The sequence below is a fragment of the Crinia signifera genome, chromosome 1, assembly GCF_055691185.1.
Source record: "Crinia signifera chromosome 1, ASM5569118v1, whole genome shotgun sequence".
Taxonomy (NCBI): domain Eukaryota; kingdom Metazoa; phylum Chordata; class Amphibia; order Anura; family Myobatrachidae; genus Crinia; species Crinia signifera.
In genome coordinates this window covers 79711166-79738882 of record NC_139217.1, presented here as the reverse complement: position 1 = coordinate 79738882, position 27717 = coordinate 79711166, and the positions used below count along the sequence as shown (strand labels likewise).

General features: G+C 41.9%; 1 protein-coding gene across 1 annotated transcript; it reads left to right on the top strand.

Annotated features, from left to right (window-relative positions):
* Positions 1–1427: 1427 nt before the first annotated feature.
* Positions 1428–26460, top strand: COMMD8 (COMM domain containing 8). Its single transcript, XM_083167881.1, has 5 exons — positions 1428–1585; positions 5373–5528; positions 6815–6967; positions 24826–24981; positions 25827–26460. The coding sequence occupies exons 1-5, from the start codon at positions 1514–1516 to the stop codon at positions 25845–25847; spliced, it is 558 nt and encodes a 185-aa protein (XP_083024007.1). The 5' UTR covers positions 1428–1513; the 3' UTR covers positions 25848–26460.
* The last annotated feature ends 1257 nt before the right edge of the window (positions 26461–27717 follow it).

The window sequence follows — 27717 nt, the reverse complement described above, 5'->3', positions numbered from 1 at the left end:
ATGGGCATTACTATGTGTGTGGTATAATGTGTAATGGGCATTACGATGTGTAGCATAATATGTAATGGGCATTAGGGTGTTATTGGTACTTTCATATGGCCATGCTCCTATGTTTTTGACGCGCGCCTTCCCTGTCTTTCCTGTGGTGGTAGGGCAGTCACCAATTCCCTTTCTGGCACAGGGCACCAAAATGTCTAGTTAAGTTAAGTGTTGTGTAATGTGAAGATTGTACTAATGTGTGGTGTAATTTGAAAAGGGAGTACTTTTGTGTGGCCACGCCCCTTCCTTGTGAGACCTTATGTCTTTCTTTCGGTGTGCGCTGTACCTTTGTAAAGTATGGGAGGGCGCAAATTTATAGTTTTCAGGAGGGCGACAAACACCCTAGCACCGGCCCTGGTCAGGCAGGTGGAAACACACAATGATGATAATGACGACTTGCCGTATACCAGGTGAATGCATCTTGGCAGTACCAAAAAAAGCACTCCCGGCGTCCTGTGCTGGCCCCATCTCCTTGCATGTGATGTCACACACAGGAGGCGGGTCACCTGTGCGGTGGATACTACAGCAGCCTCCACTGTAGTAGAGACAGTATGGTTGCCGTTCCATGCATCCTGCAAGCCAAAAGTGAGGGCAATGGGGTGGGCAATGGTGCCCCCACAAAGCCTCTGCGCGACGTACAGTTACGGCACTGCAGAAATATTTGCACACACTTTTAGTTGTTTCTTTTTATGTCTGCATTTCAGTTGAAAACTCCTTTTAAGAATCATGTATCTGCCCTTGGACCTGTCATCATTACTTGAAACTGGGTTATAAGAAGGGTTAAACCTATGTTGCTCTATGTACAAGTCGACCCGGGTTCAGTGTGAAAGGGTCGGACCCATGTGGGACCCTGGGATTAAAATATCAGGTCAGACCCAGCTTACAGATGTGAAAGCGGTATTAATACGTCATACAGGTTACATTGTGTTTAATAACTGTATATCAGGGACCACTGAGCATCTCCCACTCCCCATCTTGTGGTGTCACAACCGGACACATGATGTGGGTATGTATGTACCTGTTCTTCATTAATGCCATGCTGCACATGGCAACTTGTCACAAATAGTAGGAGAGATGTAGAATTAGAAGTTATCTATAGCAAACAATTAGCTTCTAACTATCATTTATCAAGTACATTATTGAAAATTCAATGTAGAAGCGGATTGGCTGCTATAAGAAGACAATTTTCCACTATTTACACCGCCTCACACATCTTCCCTTGTATAAGTGGGTATAGGAGAAGAAGGAGACTCATCTGCATTCAGCATCAGCAGCAACATTAAGCTCTGACCGAGTGACTGACTGTTTTGACACTGACAGCGCCTATCTCTGACGTCACTCACCCTGATCACATGACTACTCCACCATTAGCATGTCGGTCTCTGCCTCGCCATTGATTGGTTGCCGGGTGGGAATTGATGACTGGATGGTGACAGTCATGTGATGTACGCTGTAGTCAGCTGTGTGGCAAGTCATGGATGGCAGCACGGAACATGGAGGCGGCATTGAGCTCGTTACTAAGCTGCCCATAGACCAGTGCCCGCAGGTAAGAGCATCTGTGCCCTGTCTCCCTGGCAGCGCTCTGTTGGATTGCTGTTTCCCAGTGTTGTGGTGCATAATTCACGTGAATGCAAATTATTTGAATTGACGTTGCCAAAGCGAATTCCTGTAGCATGTATACTCCCAATGCAGGAGGCGTGATCTTTGCATGAGGCTGCTGGTCCCTTGGTTACATTGTCCCCCATTCCTATATATTCGTGTTGTGGGTTATGAAAGCCTCCTGCTTGGAGCTGACATCAGAAGGCCATCTTTAAAATGATGGTTGCCCCCCCTGCCGTCGAATCTTTTGATATGTTTGTAACTTATCATTGCATCAAAATAATTTGATTAAAAAAACTATTTAATTTGCACATTTGCAAGAAAACAAAACATTTTTGCGCATGTGCAAAGCCTCTGAGCATGGTCATCTTTGGATGGGATTGGGGAGACTCCGTATAACCATCGAAACACTACCAGATGTTTACCATTCAATGACAGAAAACATTGGAATGCTGCCATCAGTTTTACAACCTCGATGGTATGGAAACATTGTAGTGCGAGTCTATCCCTACCTCCTCTCCAGCTACTGTATCATCACCTCGCAGTGTGTATGCCCTTCAATGCACCTTCATGTGTCTGGTCCAAAAAATAATGGAGAGTGGAGAAGTTGTTCATAGTTACCAGTGAATGTGGAACTTGACTTTTCTTTTTTTGTCTAACCAGGATCATAGGTGCAATACATCCACCGGGTACACAATGGATGATATTCGTAGTGTATGCACAATGTTGTTCACGACACAGTACGCTGGAGGCCATTTCTAGTGAGAGTCATGGTCCCCACTTATTGCCCAACTCCCCCCCCCCCCCCCCCACACCAGTCGCTGTTGCTCATTACAGCTGGCATCCCGCCAGGTCCCCATAGCCCAAGATGTTGCTGGGTACACATCGTCCAATGCAGTGATTCCCAAACTGTGTGCAATGGCACCCTGGGGTGCCTTGGGACACTTGTAAAGGTGCCTAGGATTGGCAGTCCGGGACAAAATCAAATAATTCATGGTAGAATTATTAGGAAATACCACATCCAATCCTAAAATATGTGGACCCTCACCACATGTCTGACACTAAGGATCACAATTTATTTAACTGAATATATATATTTTTTAATTCTCAATAAGAAACTTTTGTACTTGGGTGCCATGAAAACAATAGCGATACTCTGGGGCGCCATGATTCAAAACAGTTTGGGAACCACTGGTCTAATATGTACCCAGCATAAGTCTCAGTAGTAAGCAGAACCAATACATTTTACTAAAGAAAACAACTTCTCTGTACTATCTGCTGGTATTATTGCACAGGTGTTACAGGCTTTTATAGAGCTCTCAATAAGAATGAAGGAGCGGGAGGCTTAAGGGGTGTGATGTATCGCAGCAGTGTATGCCATCCGATCCCCCGTGAGTCACCTGGGAAGGATCGCATGCGGTCCGTTGACATGTGATGTATCTCATGCGACCCTTGGCTCCCACCACCAGGAGGAGGGGATCAGAGAGTCTGACTCAGGTCCGATGCACATGGGACTGTGCATTGGACAGATGGGACATCAAAGACATTGGATTTGGGATGATTTATTGGCTGGATCCGTCGAAAACGGGGTGAAATCATCCCAAACCGCTGTTGTGTATGGGGGCCTTTAGAATAAGATAACCAGCATGGTATCTGAATGGCTGATTGACAGTCAATAGGGGGACACCATATGGTCAACATGAGTTTTTTTTATATAATGTATATAATCTTTTTTTGGTACTTGTGTATTATAGCGGCGCCCATCGCATAGTATACCATAAGGCATACGATGGTATGCGATATCGCGCAATGTTGTACAACGGCATACAATTTTTAAATTGTATTACATTGTATATGGCATACAATGCGATGGGATGCGATTATAAATTGTATAAGCAATGTTTTTATCACATCACATCGCATCGTATGCCATACAACCGATGCAATTTTACACGACTATTCAATTAAAAATTGTACAAGCACCCTAATGGGTGATTTGGGTGCTTACAATGTAAAATGCACCCCCCACTATAAACGTGAACCCGAAGCGTGGCGAGCGGCGGCGGTACGCGTCCTACGACCTTTTCATACCCCCACTATCCACGTCGGCATGGAGTTAATTTTATATAGTGTGGCGAGCGCAGCGAGCCACCGAGCCCGAAGCGTGGCGAGTGGACGCGCATAACTTCACAGGTATACGCGTCCCCTCGCGGGGCTCGCCACGCTTCGGGCTCGGTGGCTCGCTGCGCTCGCGACACTATATAAAATCAACTCCACACCGACGTGGATAGTGGGGGTATGAAAAGGTCGTAGGACGCGTACCGCTGCTCTCGCCACGCTTCGGGTTTACGTTTATAGTGGGGGGTGCATTTTACATTGTAAGCACCCATTAGGGTGCTTAAAATCACCCATTAGGGTGCTTGTACAATTTTTAATTGAATAGTCATGTAAAATTGCATCGGTTGTATGACATACGATGCGATGTGATAAAAACATTGCACGACCAACATCGGGGGCGCCGCTATAATACACAAGTACCCCTTTTTTTTTTTTTTTTTTTTACTTTACCATCCATGTAGCCCCGCTTAGAAATGGTACAGAAATGGCCTACGTGCTCAGGTGTTGACATTGACTCCAAAAACTCATGTTAACTTTTTCATGTGATTTTACTTTTTCCGTGTCTATCTTGTGCATGTCGACAGACGTTTGTCCCACCAGTTTCTTTTTAGTGTCAGGCATGTAAAAGTGTAATAAACTGTAGACCAAGCGTTTTGATAATTAGTTTCATTTATTTTTTTATTGGAAGTCGTCAAAGGAAACCATATATTTTATTTTGTTACGATACTAAAAACAAAATTAGCTGTGGCTAATTGATGCGGGGGGCGCCATTATTAGGGAAGGCAGGAGAAACACCCCCCCCCCCTTTTTTTTTTTTATAGCTGCTAACTAAAAAAAATGGATCCTGCAACATATCCTGCATCCTGTATGTTTTCGGGTGAAAACTGTAAATTCACACATTAAAAACGAGGAGTAATTGAATCTTCCAGGGAAAAATAAGCGTTAAGCCCCGTACACACGGGGCGATATGCATGCGATTTTTGCTGAGCGAACATATCGCCCAGTGTCCCATTTTCATAATCGCTGATGAAAACAAGACATTCTGCCGGGGGAAGCTGATGGTCTCAGGAGCATGTTTCTGCGACCAGGGACCATTACAGGGCTGGTCGCGGGAGTGCACTCCAGGTGGCCGTCGACCTCTACACATATTCCCAGCTATTCTGGCTAGAATTGCCCCATGTGTATGGGGCTTAAGTCTCATTTTTTTAGCACCTGAAAAAAATATTTTAAACAATTGAATCCCTCCCCTAAGAGGTGGAAACAAAGGTGTGCTGCCATAGAAACATACAAATGGTTGATCTGATGACCTCTATCAAAAGATAAATTATTCACAACATGTATTCATTTATAGCAACAACAAAAATCATAGACAGATTGAGTACACGTATACATATAGACATGTAGTGGGTATTATAGCTAAGAGATTTCCTCACTGTTTTATATAGTCACCACTAAACCGTACAATGTACTTGTCCAATGTCTAGTCAGGCTCAACAGCCCTAGCGCTAGTAGCAGGTCCAATGGTTCAACATTCAATGTAGACCATTTTTTTATATATATAAAAAAATTTGGACCGCAAAAGGTAAAAGTTGTTTAATTTGGAACATTTGTTTTAGTTCCTGCACAAGGTAATCGATGGAGTTTGTGGCAGGGCGAATCCTCGATTCCAGGACTACGGCAGTGTCTGGAACTTGAGGGAATGGCTGGAAGTTGTAGAAGTTACAGCTGCTTTTGTGAAAACTACTGTTGGTAAAGATGGAACAACAGAAGAGGTAAGCGGTTATACGGTGTTCTGTCTGTTCACGTTCAGTCCCCTTAGAAGAGATAATTTGTCTTGTCTGTTAGATTACTGGAGCTGCTTCCACAGTTCTTTTTGCTAAACAAGATTCTCCTAGATAAAATCTGCATATGCAATGTAACATTCGTTGGCAAATGGGCGTAACGGTGCAATAGCTAGCCGCTAATTTATAGGATTCAAAGTGGGACATAAATGGGATTGAAGTAATGAGCTGCATAGATAACATTACGTTCACCTATGCCCATTTCTCCTGAAGTAGAATTACTCCAGCAGTAGTGAAATTATTAGAAACCGATTCCAGTCAGGCCCGCCGACAGGGGGGGTCTGTGGGGTCTGGAGTCCCGGCCCTGGCAGAGAAGGGGGCCCGGACCTGGTCCTACAACTAGAAATATGAAATAGCTCCTTACCAGCTATCTATCTGCCCCTGATTTCTGTCCCAGTGGTGTGTCCATAGGCTCTGCTGCAGACAGACTCTGCTCTGGTCTCTGACAGCAGGGTCTGCTGGGACATGTAGTTTTTTTTAAGTGTCTGGCAGCCAGGCACTTAACACAAAACTACATGTCCCAAAAGCCCCTGCTGTACGGGACCAGAGCAGACCGCACTAATGGATGCATGAAGCAGTTCTTGGTAAGAGCTGCTGCTCAGGAGGCGTCGGTGCATGGAGATTGTGCATTGCCTGTGCGGATGAGGAGAGGAGGAGGACCCAGCAAGTCACAGCATATAGCTATGCTCTGTAAAGCGCTGCAGAATCTGTGTGCGCTATATAAGAAACTGTTAAAAATAAATAAACAGGGATCCAAAGAAAACAGTGCAGCAAGGATCTCCCGGTCAGCCCCCACCACAGCGAGTACTTGTATTATGTATTCTTGTTCAGGCTGATCTCTGTTGCTCCTCTCCCCCTTCTCTCTCCTTCCCTATTTCTCCTTTCCCTCTCTCTCTTCTGTTTCTCACTCTGTCACACACTATTTCCCCTATTCATTTTCACACCCCTCTCATCCCGCTTCCATTTTCACATATTCCCTTATCTCTTTCTTTTTCTCATTCATTCATTCATTCATTCATTCATTCATTCATTCATTCATACATACATACATACATACATACACATATATATATATATATATATACGGGGGGCCTGCCTTTTTTGACAGTCCCGGGCCCCCATCATGATGGCAGCCCTGATTCCAGTTACCCTGCAAATAACCTTAATACTGCTGTCTGACGTTAACTTTATATCCTGTGTTGATTTCTATTTACAAGTCTGATAATCCGCTGAATGGATTAAGTTCAGATTATCAAGAAGTGATACTAAAGTGTGTGAAAAGTAGAAGACCTGAAATAAAAGAAGCCCTCACGGAGAAGGTGTGCGCCATGTCTTCCACATACCTGCAGGACTTTGATTGGCAGCTGAAGGTATGTCCAGGGGTGTGGGGAACTTTATCTTCTTCCTATTTGGTATGTCATGAAAATAGTTTACATAGTACCCCAGAGTTTTTGGTAGAAAACTGTGAAAAGATATATTGTGTTTTTATTTGATATGTGAAGGCCTCCATACACTAGGGCGATTCACATGCAATTTGGGCTATTTTTTTTTTTTTTTGTACAACAGTTTTATTATGCATTTCAATATAATTACAATGCAGCTGAATAATCAATAAAACAAGTTGAAAAATAATAAATCAGCAATTTCGTACAACAGATTACTTTCGCGTCTTGTTGATCTGATCTCATTGGGTGAATGGCAACATAAATCAGTAATATTATCTCTATTGTGAAGTGTCTAATCGCAGTCTCGGTTTTACAGCAGTCTACGTCTTATATAAATTTTGATTGCAGAAATGAGCATTAAATAAACTCTAATTACACATTTATGTGATCATAATAGAAAGTTGCTCTAAGAACTCAGCTGCGCTATTTATGCATAAACTACATAAAATGTGTGTGTGTGTGTGTGTGTGTGTGTGTGTGTGTGAAGAATAGGGGGGAGATGTAGGAGGGAGAGGAATCAAAAGACACACCAGAACGATTTTTGGGCCGATTTCCGATAAATCGGCCGATATATCGTCCGATGTTTACCGATAATCGGCCGATATCGGTCCGATGCGTGTTCCCGTGGATTTTTAGCTGAATCTTCTGATCTTACGTGCTGCACAAAAGATCCATAGGAACGCACACGAGATCTTAAGAAAACTCTTTGGTAAAGTAGTGCGCTTGCCTGAAATCTTTTGTCCAGGATGGACATAAAGGTGCCCACACACTAGAACGATTTTTGGGCCGATATTTACCGATAATCGGTCGAAAATCGGCCGATGCTCGCTCCCGTGGATCTTTTGCTAAATCTTCTGATCTTACGTGCTGCACAAAAGATCAGAAGATTTAACAAAAGATCCATAGGAACGCACACGGGATCTTAAGAAAAATCTTTGGTAAAGACGTGCGCTTGCCTGAAATCTTTTGTCCAGATCGGACAAAAGATTTGAAGGCTAATTTATGCGCACATCTTATGATCGCAGATCTTTCTAGTGTGTGGGCACCTTAAGATTTCAAGGCTAATTTATGGGCACATCTTACGATAGCAGATCTTTCTAGTGTGTGGGCACCTTAAGATACCATGTTGTGGATTCAAAAACTTTGTTTATCCCAGATTGTACTTCCTTATCTAAGCTACATATAAATAGATTACATTGTTTATAGAATCTAGCTGCATCTTTTTCTAGGTAGTAGGGCTTACCTTTCATAAAATAAGACATCCAATAATGCAAGCCTAAAGGTGCCCACACACTAGAACGATTTTTGGGCCGATTGGCCGATTTTCGATAAATCGGCCGATATTTACCGATAATCGGTCGAAAATCGGCCGATGCTCGCTCCCGTGGATCTTTTGCTAAACCTTCTGATCTTACGTGCTGCACAAAAGATCAGAAGATTTAACAAAAGATCCATAGGAACGCACACGGGATCTTAAGAAAAATCTTTGGTAAAGATGTGCACTTGCCTGAAATCTTTTGTCCAGATCGGACAAAAGATTTGAAGGCTAATTTTTGCGCACATCTTATGATCGCAGATCTTTCTAGTGTGTGGGCACCTTAAGCTCTTGGACTGATGGCGCCTGTTTTTGAATCCAATGTAGTAAAATCAATTTCTTGGCTAAGACCAATATCACTGTGAGTATTGGGATAATTGATTATTTATTAGGGTTATTTGGGCTCTTTTAATGCGATTGCAGTGATCAGTTGTATGAAAAGTGTTCAAATTGCATGTGATTGACAGCAGGTATTGTTGCACCGGCTGCAGAAACAATCTGTTGAATTGATTCCAAGCTGGGCAGGCTTGACTGGGATCGCATGCGATCCTGCCGACTGGGAATATCCCGGGTGGTTTAAGGGGTGATCACTGGTGACGAGGGGAGATGTCGCCCTCGTGTATGCCCAGCTTAAGGATATGGCACAATATATACCATGTTGCCTATCCTACATGTATAGCTACTATCACATAAATAGTGATTCAGATATTTATAAATAAAGACAATTAATTGAAGGTACAATATTTAAGTTTTGCTTTGAACTATGGCATAAAAATAAGCTTTTTAGTGTTACTCTGACTTCTTCCACTGCAGTTCTTTTTACCTTCAGGAAAAACAATACCATCCATTGGGACAGCTGAGGCTTCTATTACAGGGGTCCTCAAACTATTTTGCTCTGGGACCCCATCAGACAATAAAAATAATGACAGGACCCCAGCAAGTTACTGCAGATGGTCATCACATCACATGTGTAGGAAGCAGACAGCACATACATGGCAGCCTAAAATAACAGACAATTCAACTGAGTTCTCAGACTCCTTGAATCACTGACTGAGCTTAGAGAAGTCATCAGCCTGGTGGCCAGCAATATGGAGTCGGGGCCCCATGCTGAGAAGGTCAGGACCCACAGTTTGAGAACCACTGGTCTATTACATTAGCATCATAGGATGGATCTAATACAGTTGGAGAAGCTGAGTCTTGATTTATTTTTAGTAACTGTGACATCCTAGACCTCTATGTTTTGATTAGCCAATCCACCCAGTGCATTTCTATATGACCTGTTTCCAGTATTCCCACACTAGGTGGCAAATAATACAAGTTATTTTGCATACATTTTGGAGTGTATACATTTGGAAAGTCTTTATATGTAGCTTGGCGATCCCATTGGTGTAATAAGAAGCAACCTTCTCATTTTCCCAGTTCTTGGCAGGTCCCTTTAACATACCCTCTTGATCCTGGCAGTCAGCGAGCTTATATTTTGTAAGATACTTTATAATACAGCTATTTTTGTTTTCTGTGATTATATTGTAGCTAAGGTATATAACGGATTGCTGTGTAATGTGTACATATAATTATTTGTACAAAGGAAGAAAAGAAAACCCTTGTGTGGGAGAACACTTACCAGAAGAACGATTGGCTTTAGAATAGCAGTATAAAAATATATAGAGGGGTATACAATCCCGGGTTACGGCTGTCGATCCCTCCCAACAGCCGTGATCCTGGCACGTTTGTGGTTTGATCGACAGCAAATCGGCAGGCAGGATTCAATGTCCCGCCTGCCGATCAGCGAAAAGGCGGCTGTGTCCACAAAAACAGCCGTGGGTTGTCGATCTATGGCCGAGATTGCGACAATCCACGGCTGTTATCGGCAGAACGGTTCTGCTGTGATCCCAGTAAAGACAGCATTGAATAGGGCCCTGCCGCTGTTTCCCGTCTCGGGAATAGCGGCGGAGGATTGCATACTCCACATAATGTTTATTATGTATGCATTAAAATAGGAATGAAAGGGAGGCCATCATACATTCTGCTTTATTCCCATATTTGGGTATGAAAATATTGAAGAATATAGAATCATTGGTACCTCCATAGGAATAATGCCATGTATATAGAATGTATGTAATATACATCTTTATTAGATTCATTTGCAATATCCCTGGCTTTAATAGTTTTGCTAATATTTCTCATACGCTCCTCTCCTCTCAGGTAAGCCATGCTTACTACAGGGCAATTTCTTCATTGCAAACAAAGGTTTTGTATTGGTCGCCATTATTTCACTTTGGTCTATGCGCTGGGTGCTTGAGGGATTGTACTTGTCAAAAAGTGTCGAGGATGATGTCACTGACGATATTTTGACTGTCTGAATCCTGTACCCCACCTGACAAATCTGGCTGGGTTATTTGTATCTCCTGATAGGGGCACACTATTTATCTAGTCTGGCTACCCCATTTTATAGGTATGTAAGGGCTTTTGGTGCCCCGTTGCACAGGAAGGGAGATGGGTATCAAGCTTGTTTGTAACTGGCCCCCTCTGGTCAGGATTTTTCAGTTTATATTAGATCTAGGGGTGTGCTCCCACCGACAACTTAGATATGAGATATTTTTTTTTTTTTAAGGAAAGAAAAACGGATTGTCATATGGTGGTGCTGATCTAGGGGTGTGCTCCCACCGACAATCACCACCATATGACAATCCGTTAAATACCCCATTTTATAAAAAGAGATGTAATAAAGGTTTTTATATATATTTTATGTTAATGAGTTCCCCAAAAGGAATCCTTGCCTTTATCAGCTATAACTAATGTTTCCATACCAAGCACCTTGAATGTGATTTCATGGAGCAATATCAGCTCTATCATACTGTAGGACATATGTGTCATAAAGTCACATTATACATACCTTAGTTATTATTTCTTATAATATACGTGCTCCTTTGCTGGATTTTATTATTATGCTATATTGTGTTGCATAATCATTCAGGGCCTGATTCTCTAAGCTTCAAAAGTGATAAAATGGAGAGTGATAAACAGCCAGCCAATCAGCTCATACCTGCCATGTCACAGACTGTGTTTGAAAAATGTCAGACAGGAGTGTCAAAAATGTCAGGCTGGCTGTTTATCACTCTCCATTTTATCATTTTTGAAGCTTAGAGAATCTGGCCCCAAGACCTTCATGCACACAGAATTGTAATTGTTGTTCAGGGTATATTAACATAATCATTGCTACACTACCCATTGCATGTGCAATGATTGCAAAGATTACTTACAATGGGAACACGTGGCTGAGGCCAATTGAGACGCACGTGTTCCCATTGTAAGTAATCTTTCAGGTATATAAGCTGGATTTGGGCCTCTCTCCCAGTGTAGCTGTTCCCCCGCTCCTGGGCTGAGGCACCGTATGTTGTACCACTGATGCATCCTCAAAACGTATGTAACCTTTTCTGTACTTTATCGGGTGTAATTCCTTATCTGTGATAGGATACACCTTAAGACTAACTATTGTTATTGTTGTTTACATTATAGGCTCCTTGAAAAAGGTCAGGCTATGACCGAAACGTCGGAGCAGGATGTGTATACTTTGTTGGAATAAAAACCACCAGTGATTTTTTTTATCTCCATTTGACTGAAATATTGGATTTATTTTTGATCCCTGTGGCGAGTGTTCAGTATCCCTGCAGTTAACTGCTGGGACGGATTGGGGTATATATATATATATATATTATAAATCAGGGCTCGACAAAACCCGGGGGCCAGGTCGCCATGGCGACCAGATTCTGCTGACTGGCGACCAGATTTGCCAGGAAGCAGAACCCCCGGGAAGAGTGGTGGCTTAATAGCAGCCGGCAGCGCAGTTCACAACTCTCCCGGCTGCCGGGAGATGGACAGGGAAAGGCAGGGAGCTGGCAGCAGCGTCTCTGTAAGCAGTGGGTCCCCGTGGCTTGCTATCCTATCAACACTTGCAGCAGCCTTGGATGCCCGTTTCAGACACGTAAAAAGATGGTGCCGCAGTGGGTTAAATTCAATATAACAGCCAGCACGGCGGCAGCCCGGCAGAGCGGTGCAGAACCCTCCCGGCTGCCGCTGCATCAGAGCAGGTCAGCAGCGCGCCTATTTCAAAGCCCAAGCACGGCTCCCGATTAGCTCGTATAATAGGCGCGCCGCGGACCTGCTCTGATGCAGCGGCAGCCGGGAGGGTTCTGCACCGCTCTGCCGGGCTGCCGCCGTGCTGGCTGTTATATTGAATTTAACCCACTGCGGCACCATCTTTTTACGTGTCTGAAACGGGCACCCAAGACTGCTGCAAGTGTTGATAGGATAGCAAGCCACGGGGACCTGCTGCTTACAGAGACGCTGCTGCCAGATCCCTGCCTCTCCTTGTCCATCTCCCGTGTTTTACCGGGCTGCCACAATGCTGGCTGTTGTATTGAACATTATAACCCACCATGGGGACCTGCTGCTTATGCAGAGGGAGGCACCAGAAAACAGAGGCTCCCCCCCCCCGTCATTTTTTTCTCAATATGCCCCTGCCTGGCATCAAGCCACAAACCCATAGCAATGATCATGTAGGTGAGCAGCACTGTGACATAATATGCCATGGGCATTATGGCATGTGGTAATATATGTAATGGGCACTACGGTGTTTGGTTTACCGTGTAATGGGCATTAAGGTGTGTGGGGTATATGTAATGGGCATTATTGTGTGTGGTATAGTACGCAAAAGGTTTTTCAGTGTGTGGCATAATGTGTAATGGGCATTGTGGCATGTGGGTATGTGTGACATTTGTAATAGGCATAATGGTGTCACTTTTTGGCGCACATTGTCACTATTTTTTTCTGGCTCCTAGATTTTTTTTTTTTTAACAACTTTTTTATTGAGTCAAAGCATCATTTCAAAACATATTACATTGCTGTTCAGTCGGGTATGTGAGTCATATGTCAGACAATCATATACATGAGGTAGGAATATTTAGCAAACATGGGTTTCCTTATTGTTATAACATGTGTACAGAATATAAATTTTTGGCAAAAGAGGTGAACATGTTATTCCAGGACTAGTGGAGGATCATTCAGTAACATTTGTTCTTCGTACCAGCGGGTATTTTGGAAACACTGATGGAGAGTTTGTTTCGTTGACATGGGTAGTGTTTCCATGTAGCTATTCCAGGTTGCAAAGAACTGTTTGGTACGGGAGTGCTTTTGGAGGGAGGCCTCCAACCAGTCCATGTGGAAAATGAAAAACAGTTTGTCTTTAAACATCGCCAAGGCTGAAGGAGGGGATTGGATCCATACTTGGAGGATCGTTTTGCGAGCGGCAGAGGAGATCGCCAACATTAATTTCCTGATGGGTTTGGGGGCCCTGGTTTCTTCCGGGAGGATACCAAATATGGCCCACTCCGGGGTGAACGGAGTGTAGTTTACCAAATGTTCATTGGCGAAGTCACGAACGGCTGCCCAGAATCTCTGAACTTGTGGGCAGGCCCAGAAACAATGATATAGGTCTGCTTGGGGGTTGTTGCATCTAATGCAGCCTGGGGAATCCATAATTTGCATCTGGAATCCTCGTGAGGGAGAGATGTATGACCGGTGGAAAATATTTAGGTACATTTCTGAAAATTTGGCCATGGGAAATGTTGTTATGGAGGTCTGTAGGGTTTTTAACAGAATGTCTGTTGTTAGGGATGGGAAATGTTCCAGCCATTGGTTAAGACCTGTGCGTTGTGATGAGTAGTCAATAGTCTTGTGGAGAAATTTATAATAAGTAGAGATCGCTTTTTTAGGTAGGGGGGGAGCCAAAAGTACATTGTCAAGGTCATTATTCCAATCCCTTTCCGGAATAAGTTTAGAAACTCTGTCAGTGTACGATTGGGCTTGGATAAAATTCAGGTTTAGGGCAGTTATTATTGGATAGTTTTTAGAGGCTTCTAAGAAAGTGAGTGGTTTGTGGGTCTGTGTGTCCATCAGCTGTCCAACTCTATTTAATCCCGCCCTACTCCAGGCTCCTAGATTTTTAATAAATTTGTCAAGCCCTGTATATCGTTACTATCGTTAATATATATATATATATATATATATATATATATATATATATATATATATATATATATATATATATAGTAACGACGGCACTCTCGGGAATTAACAGTAATGTGCTTATATATATAATCGCCGGGGCACACTCCCATCACTGCCAATATGGTCGCCAGCGACCATATTTCCAGCGATTTCAGACCCTATCGCCCCCGTGTGTACACAGCTTAACTGTTGACTGTGGAATATCCAGCAGGGATGACCTTTCATGGACCACTTATTGCAAAGAAGACAACCAACCATGCTGGATAGATACAGATAGAGATCTATCAGTACTTGTGTATTATCAGGGCGCCCATTACGTAGTTCACGTAATGGTGTATTCAGAATACCAATACAGCACTATGCTGGCTACGTAAACTACGTAAGTGGCTCTGGAGCCCTAAAAATACACAATGCTAAATATCCCCACTATCCACGTCATACCCCCAGTATCCACGTCGGCGTAGAGTTGATTTTATAAAGTCACCGGCGCGCCTGGGAACTCACGCAATGCACTCCTGGGACAGCCGGAGATGAAGCTGAAGGCTTGCCATGGATGCCGGAGGACTAGGTAAGTATAAAACAAGGGTCAGGGGGGGGAAATAAAAAAGAAAAAAAAAATTCGAACTATTCAAAAAAACAAAACACGGTGTTTGGAATAATTCGGATAACGGATATGCGGATACGGGATACTCAACCTGTATAACAAAATACATTGAGAATCCATTGCAGGAACCCATGGATATTGCCAAATGCAGGCTTTCCTACTTTGTTAGGACAGCATCTAGGTCAAAAAGGATTAGGTCTACATGACTGAAGATCAACAGGGTCGTTAGGTCAACAAGGGGGAAGATCGACAGTTAAAAGGGCAGCATGGGGTTTTCTCATGTTTTTTTTTTTTTGTCCCCAATGTCGACATGGACACTGAAACGTAGCACCACGTCCCCTCACATGGCTCGCCATGCTTCGGGTATTTTATTCTCCCACCGCACCCTAGTGGATGGTAGGGCATGAAATATCACCTGTCGGCACATGTTGGTTCCAAAAAAAACCCCATGTCGACTTTATGACTTCTGTCATCCTAATGACCCTGTCGATCTTCCTGCGTGTCGACCTTGTGGTGTCGACCTAATGCTTGTAGACCTAGTGACCATATCCCATTATGGTTTGCCTGGTCCTGTTTGTTCATGAGCAATTTTAGATGCTTAGCGCGCTTCTTCAGCTAGGCCTATATCAGTAGCTTAAATGCAGAACTGACCAATCCCGTAATATCATGACTTTATATATAGGACTTTAATGCAAAGATATGAGCATAGATGTTTTAATTTTCATGAATTGATCTTTGATTCTCAACTGTAGCTATCTCCCAACACTCAGCACCTGGATTGCACAAAGTGCTGCAAGCGTTTACTATGACAAATATGCCTACAGATTTGGCTGTTAGTCAGCATTGCTGATGTACGCGCATATGACTTTATTCCAGTCTCCTCTGACTCCTGTAATGGCCCCTGTAATTACACAGATGGCTAGGGTCATCTGTATTCTTACAGGCCTTTACACCTGTGAAATGCAATTACCGCAAATGTGTTCCTACAATGAGGATACTCATTAAGTTAAATTGAAAACAGCATGCACAAGCACCGAAACATACAGGGATGATCTTCTACAAACCGCACTAGGTGAACAGAAATGATTGGAACAGACACTTATTAACAGTGTGACACTAACTCTGTGGGTTTTTTCTTATTTTTAATAGACAGTAGTGTCGAGCTTGCAATCTGCTCATCGTATGTGATGGTTCTAAAGCATGGTCTCTAGGTGAGCCCTTTTATTGCTTCTAATGAGGACAGAGACTTAAAACCGATGAGCTCATGAAACCATTTCCCCACCTGTCAACCCGCTGACCCTGCACATTGTAATACTTACAGAAAAGTCTTTTTTTTTTTTTTTCAACTACCGACTAGCCATTTGCCAAAAGTTGAGAAAGTGTCTTTCATTGAGATCGGCTGTCACATGTTTTGGATAGCCAATAAGATTGTGCGTTGAAAACCGAGTAAATCCGGATAAAGCTGAACCCGCACATCTCTAAACGAGACAAAGATCTATCTTAAGGAGGCAATACATGGTCCGTTGTGGACCGGCTCCGTTCTGTACTATGCGATGCGCGCTCCCGTGCATCACATAGTATGGTACAAAAAGTATGTGCTGCACATACTTTTTGTACTAGGTAAACATCGTATCGGATCGCAGTGCATGCACAAGGGATGCGATCCGATACGATGTGTGCTGTTTAAGTACAGAACGGATCCGATGAACGGACCGTGTATGGGGGGCTTTATATAGATATCTCTTGTATTTTGTTCACATGCACAAAACCGTGACACAGAACATTCAGAACTTTGGGGCAGATTTATTAAGCTCGGTGAAGTGATAAAGTGTCTGGTTTTTATCACTGTCCAATCAGCTCCTACCTGTCATTTTTCAAACCAAGCCCGTAACTTCACATTTAGGAGCTGATTGGCCGGTGATAAAAACCAATCAGCTCCTAAATGTGAAGTTACAGGCTTGGTTTGAAAAATGACAGGTAGGAGCTGATTGGACAGTGATAAAAACCAGACACTTTATCACTTCACCGAGCTTAATAAATCTACTCCTTTATTTATAGGCTCTCACGGTTTCCTTTATTCTCCCAACTATGTAGAAGTTCTTTTATCTCCATTTTATTATTTAGAAAATTGGTTTGGAACACCTAGAACATTGCAAAGCTATGAATTTTAAGTGAATTTCTGACCTGAAATATTTCACGCAGGAATAACAGAAAAACATCATGTTGTTCTGAGCCCATTTGCTACTTTCTATCGATCAGTCTCCCATAATTGAATTACAGTGGCGGTCTGAGTGAGAATTCCCCTCATTACGAGCTCTGTTTTTGAGAGTCCTGCTGCTTTCATACGTTTTATTTTATTGATTTGTCCATAAAATCAAGCTTGTGTGTGAACGGAGAGACTCTGATCGTCTTGGCGCTTTCCTAAGATAATTACTTGGACTTTGGAAAATACTTCAGATTTTTTAGGATTGAAGTAACATGAAGTTCTAAATTAGGAAATACAAATAAAATGCTTGATGGTCTCTGATCACCCAACAGGCATCGGCAGAGGCTTAATTTTAGCGAGGCCATCTATACTTAAAACAAAATTTACCTGTATGCCACTAAGTCAAATTTAATACATTATTTCTATGTTTCTACAAGTTCCAAATTGTTTCAAATTTGTGGCTTTACAAAATCTTTATTAAATAGCTTTAAAAACAAATTGCAATACCACTGTATAATTATATTACTGCACTAGTAAAGGGACCTGCGCCACTTCAGTTTGAAACACCCTACTCCCCATCCACTTCCCCAGTTTGGGATGTGGCTGTATTTACCACCAATAATCCGGCAAAATAGATAATCTATCATAGTGCTGGAACCAAGGGTGCCGCGTTATTGGTGGTGTACCTGTATTCTAATTCTATATATAATCCTGTAAGTACTTTGTTTTAATCTTATCCCTTTTCAACCTAATTATTTCAGGAATTTATAGACCCGTTCCTCTCCATGTGCGGCTACTTTGAGAACCCATTTATTATAACACGCAGAGGTCATGGGTTCCATACACACCTTGGGCCTTATTCTAGTTCACTCTTAGAGGCAAATTCCTTCTTAGCTGGACAAAACCATGTGCACTGCAGGGGGGCAGATGTAACATGTGCAGAGAGATTTAGCTTTGGGTGAGTTATTTTGTTTCTGTGCAGGGAAAATACTAGCTGCTTTATTTTTGCACTGCAATATAGATCTCACTTTGAAGAAAAACCCCACCCAAATCTAATTCTCTCTGCACATGTTACATCTGCCCCACCTGCAGTGCACCTGGTTTTGTCCAGCTAAGAAGGAATTTGCCTCTAAGAGTGAACTAGAATAAGGCCCCTTGGCTTGTTTGTGTGGGTTTACTCCAGGTACTCCGGTTTCCTTCCACAATCCAAAAATATACTGCAAAGTCAATTGGCTTCCAACAAAATTAACCCTAGAATGTCTTTGTGTGCCGGTACATGTGGTAGGGAATATAGATTGTAAGCTCCACTGGGGCAGGGACTGATGTGAATGTTCAAATATTGTCTGTTAAGCGCTGCAGAATATGTGTGCGCTATATATGAAACTGTTAATAAATAACACACAACTCGACGCTGTATGCAAATAACGCTAAACGGAGACACAAATGTAATATCCGCACAGGTAGTTTTGGGCACAAATGAATGGAAAGTTTTCCACCAGGTGGTTGTAAAATGGCATATTTTTCATGTTTAAGATATTTAAAAATAAAGTTTAATTTATGAAATGTAGTAGAACCACATGTATATCGTGTTTGTATTTATCCATAGAGAGAGACTCTTTTTCAGGAAAGACTCTTCAAAAAGGAATTTCAGTACAGATCCGACGCTGCTCAGCCCCCTCCTCCCTTTTTCGTGTTTTTTTTTTTTTTAAATGAAAGAAGATTGTAGATCAAATTTCAGCTATCTAAAGTCTTTTGGGATAACGTGGTTATTTCCAGTGTAATCTAATGATCTGTATATTGCTGAGTCTGAATGCTTTTGCTTTATGTTTAGTGTGCAGTCTATAGAATCTAAAAAATACTGCGTTAAGGGATTCTGTCTGTCAGATGGCTAAAAACAATCTATTGCAAACTTGGGCTAAAATGATTTCATTTTTTCTTCTTAAGTGCTTTTATATAGGCAATAACTGTTATACAGTACATGTAGTGGTGGATTTCCTACCAGGCAGGTGGGGCACTTGGTGGTGGTAGGACTAATTGGGGTATGAACATGCAAGCTACTTGCTGTGTTTTCTTGTGGTGTGATACCGCAGCTATCGCTGTGAATTGATTTATTATTTTTCATAGGGATTAGTGTGTTACAATGTGCATAGTGCATGTGGCTGAAAGTAGTGTTCTTTCAAAGCATATTGTGTATATAGAGCAGCAGATGAGAAGTAGACCACTGCGATGACCGCAAGGAAGACAGGGTGCCATTTTATTTAAAAATTATGTTTACCCTTTATGTCGATACCAGTCTGAGAGACATATACAGTATGTTAACAACATATCCACCTATTTTCAAGGTACCCTATCAAAATCTAATCATCCCCAGCATTTAGCATGGAGGGACCTTACCAGAATTCTCCCATACAGTATACGCCACAGTAACCTCCCTTTCCGATCACCGTTCAGCCTCCATTGGTCTCTATGGGGTTCTATGCTGCAAGATTTACCATCCTCCAGATCCCTCTGTATGTACCCATTGATACATGCACAGTACCCATGGTGAAAAAGACAGCTCAATAAGCTTGTATACATTTATTGTATATACTGTATGTATATATATTAATGGAGGGGAAGCCCTAAAAGGGCTATATAGAAGCGCTGGTTTTTATGCACCTGAGAGATCACACCAATGCACACCGTTGCTGCTCCCTGTTAGAGTTTGTGTAACTCAAGCAGAACAAAAAGGGGATAGGAACATGCAGCTTGCACTGACATGTACTACCAGGGAGCGCTATGGTGTGCAGCACAATAATTAACACTGTTTCTTATAACAATGTAAAAAATTTTATTAAAAATAAATAAAATATCAACAATAATAATACATATATGTGCACTTCATAAGTATTTCATTTTGCAATTGCAAGACAAAGACGAACAAGACTCACAACATTTAACATAGAGAGGCTTTTCTTATAACTTGATTTGCTGATATGAGGCTGGATTTAAAGAGTCATTCAAAGCAACAATTTCGTGTAAGCAAGGCTTTTTGTATAGTTACCAGTCCCGCATAGTTGGAGGAGGCAAATCTCCAAATGGTGTGTCCGGCTTGATTAGTGTCCGTGCTGTTAGGTACACAAATTACCTCTGTAGAGTGAGAGGAGCTCTCCTGTTTAGTACGGAGAGGAGATGAAAAAAGCTCTGCATCACCAATGAGTCCAACAGCTGCTCTGGTCAGTGTGGCAGCGATAATCTGCGGAGATGGTATCTGGCTATCAGTGGTCAGCAACAAAACGCGTTTCTCCGCCTTAGGGTCAGCGGCTTCCTCAGTTGTGCGCACAACTGAGGAAGCCGCTGACCCTAAGGCGGAGAAACGCGTTTTGTTGCTGACCACTGATAGCCAGATACCATCTCCGCAGATTATCGCTGCCACACTGACCAGAGCAGCTGTTGGACTCATTGGTGATGCAGAGCTTTTTTCATCTCCTCTCCGTACTAAACAGGAGAGCTCCTCTCACTCTACAGAGGTAATTTGTGTACCTAACAGCACGGACACTAATCAAGCCGGACACACCATTTGGAGATTTGCCTCCTCCAACTATGCGGGACTGGTAACTATACAAAAAGCCTTGCTTACACGAAATTGTTGCTTTGAATGACTCTTTAAATCCAGCCTCATATCAGCAAATCAAGTTATAAGAAAAGCCTCTCTATGTTAAATGTTGTGAGTCTTGTTCGTCTTTGTCTTGCAATTGCAAAATGAAATACTTATGAAGTGCACATATATGTATTATTATTGTTGATATTTTATTTATTTTTAATAAAAATTTTTACATTGTTATAAGAAACAGTGTTAATTATTGTGCTGCACACCATAGCGCTCCCTGGTAGTACATGTCAGTGCAAGCTGCATGTTCCTATCCCCTTTTTGTATATATATTAGTTTGTGTCAAAACTTCCAGGGAATGAGGAAGACATCCAATAATTGAAAAATTGAAGTGTCTCAGGGTGGACGCAGGAAATGAAGTGTAGCGCTCGTTCAAGCACTTTTTTAGTAGCTTGAACAAACTGGGAGCGGTGCACAGTGACTGTAATGCTGGTGCTAATTAATGAAGCCCATACTCTGGGACTTCCTTTTATACAGTTGGGTCCATAAATATTTGGGCATCGACACAATTCTCATAATTTGGGCTCTATACATCACCACAATGATTTTAAATGAACCAAACAAGATGTGCTTTATCTGCAGACTTTCAGCTTTGATTTGAGGGTATTTACATCCAAATCTGGTGACCAGTGTAGGAATTACAACGGTTTCTATATGTGTTTCCCACTTTTTAAGGGACCAAAACTAATTGGACAAACTAAACAATCCTAAATCAAACTTTCACTTTTTAATACGTTGTTGCAAATAATCTGCAGTCAATTACAGCCTGAAGTCTGTCCCAATATTTATGAACCCAATTGTAGTTGGAGATTCAATTGGAGGCCAATGAGATGTCACATTTTTGGAGCACCTGGCCCTTTAAACACAGTGCTGAGAGGCTCATACTTTTACCCCCATATCTCGCAGCTGGAGGAGGAGAGCTGCAGAAGACAACTACAACTGCGGCTGGCTGGGATTCCTCACTTGTTCTGCTCTAAATTCCAGAAGGGTAGGAGCACTGAGGATTAAGCCACTGCTTTTTGTGCTTGTGAAAGATTTGTACTTTCATCTCAGTGTAGCCTCTTATTAATGGCAATTTTCTTTTTCTTGATGTTGCATCTTTCCTCTGCCTTCTTAAGTGTGTTCTCTTCATCCATAAACCATACCTGTTTATTTTTTTTTTGGTGCTGCAGCTCTACCATTATTGATGTCCTCGTCTTTTTTTTTACATCTTGTTCCACTGTGCTTTCGCCCTAATTTTCTTCGGCCTCCTTATAAGGGTCAGACTTTTTTTGGGATACGGTCATAGGGTCGACTAGCATTGAGTCGACATGGGTCTAGGTCGACAGGTCATTAGGTCGACAAAAGCATTAGATGAACATGGGCTAGGTCTACAGTCAAAAGGTCAACATGGGGTTTTTCCCTGTTTTTTGTGCCGGCACGTGGTATTTCATGCCCTACCATCCACTAGGCCGTGGTGGGAGAATAAAATAGTGTGCCCAAAGCATGGCGAGTGCAATGCAATTTAACCTGTCCATGTCGACTGTGTCAACATTCGGGTGAAAAACCCCATGTCGACCTAGACCCATGTCAACCTAATGGTGTCGACACAATGATTGCTGACCATCTTGCTGTAGACCTAATGATCCATACACCTTTTTTCTTATCCCACTTTGATTTTCTCTATATAGCCACCGTAGTAGTCGCAATAGAGCTGATGATATATACTCTGTATGTGTGTGTGTGTGTGTGTGTGTGTGTGTGTATATATATATATATATATATATATATATATATATATTCACCTACTTTTCACAATTGGGCTCTTTTGACAAGTGTATTAATGAAATATAGAAGCAAAAATGTCTGAAATCACGAGAACATAACTCTTTTCCTCTAATTATTCTTTTGCCTAAAATGCATACTGAATCCACTTATGTGCAGCCAATAATGGGGCAGATGTATTAAGCCTTAACAAGAGATAAATGCAAGAGTGATGGAGAGATAAACATTCAGCCAATCAGCTCCTTACTGACTTTTTTCAAACACAGCCTGTAACATGGCAGTTAGGAGGTGATTGGCTGGACATTTATCTCTTTATCACCCATGCATTTATCTCTTGTTAAGGCTTAATACATCCGCCCCATTGTGCCTAGTGCTGGTCTGAACACTAAGGGGGGTATTCAATGTTTAGGTCACGACAGTCGAGCTTGTTCGTCCGCCGTGACCCTGTCCCGTTTTCGATCAGCTCGACCGAGAACATGCAGGCGGGATTCAATGTCCCACCTGCCGGGGAGCGAGAAGGGGGCGTGGCAGCTCGTCACTTCCCGGCCGTTTTCGGCAGAATGAGCCTGACAGCTAGTGAAGTCCGGCTCGTTCTGCCGAGAAACACTGCTCAATGCTGTCGGGGAAGCCAGCATTGAATAGGGCCCGGCGGCCATCTCCCCCATGGGGAGATGGTCGCCGGCGATTGAATACCCCCCTATATCCTCCCCTGTACATATACTATAGTGTTTCAAAGACTATAAATGAGAGATTCCCTTTCAACCAGTTCTAGAAATTCACAATTCTTAATATTGAAATGCTGAGAAATTGATTTTTATGATTCAGTCTGCCTTAGGTCCTTATGGGAAGAAAAAATAGCATAGTAATTCACTTCTGAATGTTTAGAACTTGCTACATAGGCCAGCCACAAATCAACCTGATACAACACTCGCCCAAAATACCTCATGTCATACTTTACCTTTGTGGTGGTGGTTGTTGTGTTTGATTATTCTCCTTATTTGTAGTATAATGTTAAAAATGTTCTTGTTTTGTTCCAATTTGGACCACAATTAGAACAGAGTTAATTATCTGTTTTCATCTTTCTTGGAATCTACGTGAAGTTCTGAGTTCAGAGCCATGATCTTATTCAGTGGTAACAGTAATATTAATATTTTTATAAATGAATGGTAGTCCCGCTCTAGTGTGCTACTACTGGTCTACCACATGGTATACTAATTTAGACTCTTTATTATTAAATTATTAAATTCCCATTATGGTGAGGATGAACAAAAGATAAGTGTGAGGTGGGGATTCTAAAGAAGATAAATGTGTATATGCTAACTTTGCGTTGCTAGATTATAATCTATTTTAAGAAATCTTTAAACTCACATGTGCCTGTATTTTTATTAATGTGTTAACCAATGGTGCAAACAAATCCTGTGTATATTTAGATATTATTCATGTCCATTATAAGTTCATGCAGACGATAGAACGAGCACATACTGAATGTGTGGTGTATAAGGTTTCTTGCTTCACCATAACTTTTCCAGCCTGGTCTGGTCTGTACACTTGCACCTTGTTAGGGGGAGATTTCCCATGTGATACAATGGTTTAGGGGATGGTGTCCCCTTGAACTCTCCTGTCCAACTGTCTAGACTGCTTATCTTGTGGAGCACACTTCATTCTTATGGATTTTCTTATAGGTTTTTGGTGAACTGTTCTAGCACCTCTATCTGCGTCCTTTTGGTTCATTCTTCCTGTAGTTGCTTGAATGCGTTACGTGTAAGCCTGTAGACTCAGAAGGGTAATAACTTCCATTTCACCAGCGCTTATAGTGAAACCAAGTCTTGCATATGAATAGCATACATATAATACATATAATACATATAATACATATGATACATACATATTAGATTAGCCAATAAATTCTCTGGTTTCTATTGTATCTCAATAGTCTTTTTGTAGAACCTTTTGAAATGGTTACACAGCAGGGTGACCATATTGTGTTGGCTGGATCTGTGATTATGAGTGTGGAACACACAACCACGTTAAAGGTGTGCCCTCTCCTTAACCAGTCATTTATCAGTTTCTCTTAATTTATTTGTTTTTCTCTTCTTGGCTTAGATACCTATGTACTACGTGTTGTACCCTGATGATCAAATGCATTATCTTTATATTGTATGAATCCTTCTTGTTGCAGCTCGCTTTGTCCAGCGATAAGCTCTCAACCTTGCAGATGCCACTTGTGAATCTTGACCTGGACATTGTAGAAAATGGAGCACTTACACCAGTCTCCATTGAGATGAACAAAGAGGAGCTACAGAATCTTATTAACTCTCTAGAGGCAGCTAACAAGGTATGTGGCGGACCCTCGCCTATACTAAGTTACCTATTCTTACTACTACACTACTGCTATGTCCAGTTGCTCAGGTGGTGAGGTGTAATAAGAGCACCTTTCCCTTTTCTTACAGGTGTGTAACCTAGGGCCTTATTCTAGTTTACTCTTTCTGACAAAATCCTTCTTAGAAGGACAAAACCATGTGCACTGCAGGTGGGGCAGATTGGGCAGAGAGAATTAGATTTGGGTGAGTTATTTTGTTTCTGTGCAGGGTAAATACTGGCGGCTTTATTTTTACACTGCAATATAGATCTCACTTTGAAGTAAAACCCCACCCAAATCTAACTCTTTCTGCACAAGTAACATCTGCCCCACCTGCAGTGCACATGGTTTTGTCCATCTAAGAAGGATTTTGTCAGGAAGAGTGAACTAGAATAAGGCCCCGTAATGTACTGAGTATACATGTATGTCTGGCAGGTCTACCACGATTTCCTCTATGCAAGTTGCAGTTGCGTCCACTTTCCGCCTTCACAAATAAATGCACATTTCTTCCTGTATTCAGAGTCTGCAGCATCTATGCGCCTGCGCCTTCCCTGTCCATCCCATTGGCCCACAGAACACTTATCCTTCCTGTTGATGTTAAGTAACTCTTACCCAGTCCCAAGAACTCGCAAGGCTGTGAATTCGCAGCCTTAGGAATCAACCAAAATAACCCCCTGAATCCGCATAGTCCCAATGTGCATGTATTGGCATGGAGAAAATGTGCTGTATTAGCTGCACCAACTATTTTTCCTTTTTGTTCTATTCTTGTACTTGTCGTATCTTTGTAAACATGTTTTTTCCCCCCGTTTTGTGCTCCTTAGGTCATCTTACAACTGAAATGATTTCAAAAGAAAATTTTATTTTTTAACCTTTTGTGATGGACAAAGCAATCTTGCTGAAGCTACATGGACTTGTACTAAAACAACCATGAAAGTACTAGGACTGCATTTATCACAGTCTGCTCTTGAAATCAATGGACATAAAAAAAAATGCCATTATCAGGACTCTGTGCCACGGTGGTTCCGTTTCTGAACTTCCACATATGCTAAGTAACACTCGCTACAGCTGGCCACCTGGTTTGTCCTGGAATGGCCAATGGCATTGCAAGTATTCCTCACGCCCTGTAGAAGTGTTCAAGAAATGTAGTCATCGTGGGCTACAATATTCTTCCATGATATACACAGCCGGAACATTACAGCAGAGAACTGACCACTATTCATCTTAGATTTCAGAAGATTTCATTCTTATATTGTATATACATTGTACATCAGATTAGAAATTGGGATTAAAGAATTCTGAATAATCCTTATATGGATATTGAATGTGACATGCATTTAAATACATTGTGTAATCATAGTAGTAGAATTCTTCAATACAGTATATTTTTGTATCTGAGCTAACCATTCCAGAAGCCCTGCATTGTGGGAGTGAAATAAAACAAATATTTAGAATTGTTCTATGTCTTCATGTTTGTTGTAAGCGGGCGTTTGATTTAGAGCATGGGGAAGGGGGGCATATGGTTCTTTTGAAACTTTTGTTGTGGGGTTCTTAATGCCCACAAATTAGATGTAGATAGAAAAAAAGTATTATAAGAACATATACGACACTGAAAATGGTGAAATAGATTTTGTGTGACTATATATCTATTGCTCCGCCCCCCCATCCATGCTATCGATTACTACTCATCTGTATCACTGTCCCCCCCCCCCCCCCATCCACGCCTTTCTGTCCTCCAATCCACACCACTCTTACCCCATCTGCTTCTGCTCAGATTTTAAGCAGCATAGACTGCAAGTGTGTATTCCAATGAGCAAATAATTCTGTGAATTAGCCCCCTCTTGTTGTCCTCGCATGTTACTCTGCGGGGGAAATTTACTAAAATGGGGTTTCTATTTCAGATGGGATGTTGCTATCGGCAACCAATCCAATTCAATCTATTATCTTCTAGAAAGTGCTAAATAAGTAGATTCTGATTTGTTGCCCATAGCAACATCCCTTGTGAAATCGAACTCCCATCTTAGTAAATTCCCCCCTCTATATCTGTTTTTTTACTTCTATGCCGGGTGCAGAAATAATTAATTTATTATCAGTTTCTTATATAGCACAGCATATTGCATTGTGGGTTAATGAGTATTAAATATTACACATGATACCACACAAACTATAATGCCCATTACAGAATATGCCACACAATTTGTAATGTCTATTAAATATTATGCCCCACACCATAATTATTTATTTGCAGTTTCTTATATAGCGCAGCAGATTCCGTTACAGTTTCTTATATAGCGCAGCAGATTCCGTTGCGCTTTACAATAGTAGACAGTGATAAAACAAACTGGGTAACAGACAGACTTGGAGGTTAGAGGGCCCTGCTGCAAGCTTACAATCTATTAGGTATATAGGAGGGAAACACAAGGATAATGCCTATTACACATTATGATCCACACCATAATGCCTAGTAGACATTATGCCACACACTGTATGCTTAAGTAACTTTATGCTACACACCCTAATGCCCATTGCACGTGCCACACATCAAAATGCTTAATTCACTTTTATGCTACACCGTAATGCCCATTACGCCCCACACCATAATGCTTTAGGGCAGGCTTGTCCAACCTGCGGCCCTCCAGATGTGCTAAAACTACACATACCAGCATGCCTTGCCACAATTTGGCTATTAGGGAATGCTAGAATGATGGCAATGCA